General features: G+C 27.9%; 1 protein-coding gene across 1 annotated transcript in view; it reads right to left on the bottom strand.

The window, feature by feature from the left end:
- LOC106303184 (sodium/hydrogen exchanger 1) overlaps positions 1-325 on the bottom strand; it is a 2,111-nt gene extending 1,786 nt beyond the window's left edge. Inside the window, 3 exon segments of the mRNA XM_013739519.1 lie at positions 111-159; positions 248-289; positions 292-325. Of these exon segments, the coding sequence (XP_013594973.1) occupies positions 111-159; positions 248-289; positions 292-325 (125 nt within the window).
- Positions 326-6,000: the final 5,675 nt, after the last annotated feature.

Raw genomic sequence — 6,000 nt, 5'->3', positions numbered from 1 at the left:
ACGATATATATATATATATATATATATATATATATATATATATATAATCACAACACAAGAGCATTTGGTATATCCACTTTGTTTGCTAATTTTTGTAAAAAAAAAAGATTACCTGCAGTGTGCACACAGAATCTGTTGCAGCAAATATGGCACCGATTGCTGAGAATTAAAAAAAAAAAAATTAAGTCCACTGGAGTGAAGAACGGATAAAGCAATACATAAGCCATTGGTTCAGAGGCATTATTACCAAGATAATCACCCAAGTCAAAGATTCCAATGTCCAACTTTTAAAGAACTGCGTTACACCTGTTTCAAGCACCACCATATATTATCAACATGAAGCAGCTTTCAAAGGCAAACGAAATGGGATGTAAAGGTACGTACGTACCTAGAGTTATGACAGTGCGTGAAATAGCAGTTCCAATAGCACCAAAAAGCATTATAGTCACGATATTGCGGAAAACTGCTTCTTTTTTACTTGAAACCTGAAATAGACAACATGAATAACAGTAAACTTTTCGAGCTGAGAAATATTTAGACATGGTTTTTTTTTTTGAAACACTTTAGACATTGTTTTGTCAAAAAAAAAAACATTTTAGACATGGTTTGTTTATTGAAAAAAAAAATGAAGCTGAAAAGAGTAAATCCATGAAAATGACAAAGCAGGACCACCAACTTGCACGTGACATCATGCCGATGTTCTCTCTTTTTAAAATAAACACACTGAGTACAAAAGGCTGATATAGCATCATTAATCCAGTCTCTTAAATGGATTTCTTATCTTCGACAGTTTTTAGTTTTTTTTAATCATTTTTAGCCGCAAATTATTTAAAAAAAAAAATTGTCAAATCATGATAAGAATCCCGGTTAATAGACCGGGGTTAACATAACCGTATGACATGTAGTTCAGCTTCAGCTTTCCAATTAATAACATCTATAAACTTTTGCATTTATATCCCCTAGAATCACGTCGTGCATGTTTTAAAAACTATTTTTGTTTTGCAAACATTCTTGTTTTAAAAACTTTTGCATTTATATCCCCTTAAAAGTTTTGTTTTAATCACATGGGTTCGTTCATATACAATTTAACAGAATCTTCCTCTATAGCACAAAGCCCTAAAAACTATATTGACGGTGAACAATAAACAAAGTATCGGTCCAACATTGATGGATGCCCTAAGCAAATTTTTAACAACGTGCTTTTTAGTTTTTATTTAATATTATATATTTATAATATAAACGAGAATCCCATGGTGTTTTCACTTGATGGATTCCGATTATTGTGAAAAGATTCATGCACTGTGTAAAAGGTAACTCGAACAAGATTACTTTTGAGTTGCATAGTAAAAGATTCATAGATAATTTGTCTAAGAAAGTAATTTATTTGCAGTTGAACCCACACAATACTTGAATTGAAGCTTTTAACAGAGATAGCCTGAGATTTTTTCTTTAAACCGTGGAAATTCACAAGAACAAAAGAAAATAAAGAAACGACTACAAAAGACTAATCAGACTCACATCTCATAACAACTTCAAGCTGAATATTATTTAATAAAAAGTCGTGATGCTGTATACGATTACCTCATCTACACTCCTTGTGGATTGTAGTCTATCTGTGCATCACATGCTAATTTAGTTTCAGAACCTGAAGAGACATCCCACATAGAAGCAAATACAACAGTACCCTTAATTAAACACCAAAAGCATCTCATAAGGAAATACGTTTTGGAATAATCCTCTCTCGACTGTTCATTGATAATGTGCTTATATCTCCAGAATCTGTAACTCACAGTTTCAAGATTGCATTACTCGGGATTGCAAGAAGTTCTACATTTACAAGTATGATTCTTACAGACTTCAGAGATATCTGGATTCAGTATGCAGAGTGTTTCTAGAAGTCACTTTTCCAAAGACATACCACGAAATCACAATGGAAAACAGGATCTACGGTTAGACAATCCAAATCTTTAAATAAATAAATCTTAATTCCATTATATCAGCAAACACAACGATGAGAAAAAAAATTTACTGATGAATTTAAGCATGCTCTGGCAAAGAAGCAATGATCAACCATCACAGATAGTAATTTGTTTCCAAGTTTGAATTGCGTTTGTTCACAACATGGAAACTTTGTATTGTATAAATTATTAAATTTATTATCAAGAATGTAGTATAATTTTTTTTATTTAATAAATATTCACAAATTTAATAAATAATTTATAAAAATAATAATGGATCAAAAGGAGATAAATATAAATTTTAAGAAGGAAAGAAGGTTCCATTATCCTATAGGATTAAAGCATAAAACATATTTTCAAATATGATTTTGAACCTAATAATCTATGTATATATATATATATATATATATAATAGAAGGATTGACTCATTAACAAAAATACAGAAGGTGTACGCTATTCACCATCAAGGAGAAAGAGCAAAACAATGGTCTGTTGTACATTGTAAGTGGATCGGTGTTTTTTGTGTGTGTGTGTGTTTTCGATGACTATTTGATATCTAATTGATATAATAACTCATGAGTTTTTATTGAAATTGAATGGCAGGTCATGGAAGCAAATATTGTACGTGATCATCATGCACACACTTATTGCAGCCTTCTTGTACATTAAACACAACAAGATCCCGTTGGATCGATACCAATACATTCCGAGATGGTTTATCTTAGTCTTATACATCAATACGGCCTGTGCAGCAGTCGTGATACCCCCGGATCGGGATCCGGATTCAGATTCGGATTCGGATTCCTGCGACGAATGTATAAGTCATGGCTTCGGGCTAGCTCTCGTTGTCTTTCTCCTTTATATTATTTCTCCCAAGCTCGCACTTTGTGTTGGAATACCCGCTGCAGTGTACTTCATAGCCGCTATAGTTTGCGTCTGTCGTCTCCCTCCGGATGATGATTTGCAATCAAACCAACGTAGTCGTCTACCACTGTAGCCCTTTTTGTTGATGCAGTTTTTCTTTGGTTTTCTTTATATAAATCAAATCAGTTTCTATATAATTTTTTTGTTTTAGTCAAATCAGATTAGTATAAATATTTTTGAATTCTTAGCCAACTTTTTTTTTCCATATTGATTTTGATTAAACCAATTAATATAATATAAACATATATATAATATTTTAATACTACTAAAGTAAATACAAAATAAATTTAACTATGATATTATCGTAATTTTTTTTTAATTATTCTCGAGACAATGATAAATTATTAGCTATATCACTAAAACTAATTATTAAAAATAATAATTGATCATAAATATGACTAAACCTACAATTATAGATAATATACATTGTGTTAGCCTAATCATTATTTTCTTATTTAATAAAATTTCAGATAACGATGTAAAAAAAAGTTTCAATAATAGTATAAATTTAAATTCATGACTCATCAATTAAACTCATTAAAAACACGACAAATAGGTAAAATTACCTAAAATCATGGTGAACATGACAAATCATCAAATCAACAAATTCATTTTTCAAACAATAGTATACATTACATCAAAACTTAATAAACTAATTCAGTTCTATTAATGGTTGATGAAGGTAATTTTATTAAGTTAACTGTATAAGAATGATAGTCAATATTACCTTTAACATTTGATTATAATCGATCATAATTTTACTAAAATCATTTTGTTAATACAAAATTATTTAAGAAATAATTATTATTTAACTATACACTAACAATACACTGACTGAACATATTTATTTATAAAAAATCCGTAAACATTGCATTTTTTTTACAAGTACTACTATTATCAAAAAAGTTAGAAATTATATACATATGTATATACTAACAAAAGTTTAATATGATTAATAAATGAAAATATGCTATTTTAAAGGGAAATTTACTAAAATGACTCAAATTAATTGTGTTATTATTAGAATGACTCATATTTTAAAAAAATTATTATAATGTTTTTTGGTCGAAAATACCCTTGCTCATAGTTATAAAAAAAATTACCAAAGTGCCCTTAATATTTGATCGATGGCAGATTTATTTTCAAAAAAAGTAAATCTATAGAATAAAAAGTATGTTTATAAAATCTGGTTAAAAATAAATCTACCATTAATATTAGTGTCGGACTTTTTTAGAAATGTCCGATTTATTTTCATGGTAGAGTCAATTGTCTGATTTAAATAGAAAACAAATTTTAAGGGATATGTATAACGAGTGACATAGCAGATTTTTTTTTAATGGTATATTTTTGTGTTCGGTTTATTTTCTTATGTTCGATTCATTTTCTTAAAACAAAGTTAAATATCCGACTGAAAATTGTTGGTAGACTTTTAATTTATGTGGTGAAAAACCTTTTAATTTATGTTGTGGCAGTTCTATTAACGAAAATCTGACTTTGTGTAAACCAAACTTAATTCATTGTTCAATTAAACCTGGTTTACGTTAAATTCGAATCTGGTTCATTTTTAGGTTAATTAAGATCATAATTAGGTATATTTTTGTAATTTTCGTCATATTTTTCATCTCTTTTTTTCCTTATCAAATTATCCATGGTTTAACCACCTTTAATCATTGCAATTACTGTTCATCGTGTTACTCGAAAAACATGGATCACATCATGCACTCTGGTCTGCATAAAGTGGAAATTTGTGGTTTATCGAGTTTAGGATGGTTTTTTGGTAAATTTACTTGTTTTAAGTTTTAATCTAGTAATTACAATTTTATATGAGTTAGTCTAGCTAGTAATTAGTAAAATGATTAAAGTCATTCTAACTAATTTCTCTATTTTAAACTATACTAGATTTGGACCCGCACAACCGTGCGGGTGTTAATTTTCATGTTTATATATATTTTACATAATTAGAATATATTGTTAAAGTTACTTATATATTTAAATGTTTATATATAATTATTTTAAATATAACAATTTGATAGTTTTTATGCTGTAAGTTAATTGATTATTTTATATTTTTTATTACATATATTTTAAAATTATTTTTTATTCAATTATTATGATCCTGATCAGTAATTCAAAACGTTAGATTTTCTTTATCAATATTTTTTTATGTTTATTCATTTAAGATAATAACTATATATATATATATATATATAAGTTTAAGATAAATTAATTTTATACATGAATTTTACTAATGTTAACCCGTTCTACCAACATATTATATTTCTAGCATAAAGTTTTAATGTTTGTGAAAATAAAATATATTAATTTATCAGTTTAAAATAATTTTATCATATATATATATATATATATATATATATATATATATATATATATATTTATATTTTAAATTAAAAGATATCAAATTATATTATGATTTAAGTAGTTAAAAGATTATATATTAGCGTTAAGGAAATACATTTAATAAATATTTTAAATGATGATCCAAACAAAAATATCACACATGAATCAAGGTGAGTTTGTAAACCAATCCAGATTTTTAGGAGTCGATGTTATATTAGGATTGATATATTATTAATCCATATTATTAGTAATAAATGAATGATAACTAATTTTTAGTGAGAGTCAATTTTAAAAAAAATCACACATGAATCAAGGTTGTGACTTCTGTTTCAATATATAAGATGTTCTAATCGAATGCAGTTGCTTGTCCTCTGGCCTACGCTTGTCTAATGCGAGTTTTATCTCAACAAGGAGCAAATGATTCAAATGGAAGTGAGAAAAAAAGAAAAACTTACCGGCATTAAATATTATAGGAGGCAAAAGATATATGAAGAAAAGATCTTCACTGAAGATGAGAAGATGTGCGCATTAATAATACACAAAATGACAACACCAAAGGCCAGCCCGTGCAACCAAAACGTCACTCAAGATGAATAAACGTGCAGTTTAACTCAGTAATGAATCATATTATACAACACAGACACTTGTATTAAAGATAGTGAACACTTAACAATCAATAAGGAGGTGATGGATTCGTTCAACCATTGTTTCTCCCCCAAAATATGTCCAAGCACAATACAAGCACATAGAAGTGCAACAA

Source organism: Brassica oleracea, chromosome C7, assembly GCF_000695525.1.
Source record: "Brassica oleracea var. oleracea cultivar TO1000 chromosome C7, BOL, whole genome shotgun sequence".
NCBI classification, from domain to species: domain Eukaryota; kingdom Viridiplantae; phylum Streptophyta; class Magnoliopsida; order Brassicales; family Brassicaceae; genus Brassica; species Brassica oleracea.
This window is presented reverse-complemented; position numbering and strand designations above follow the sequence as displayed.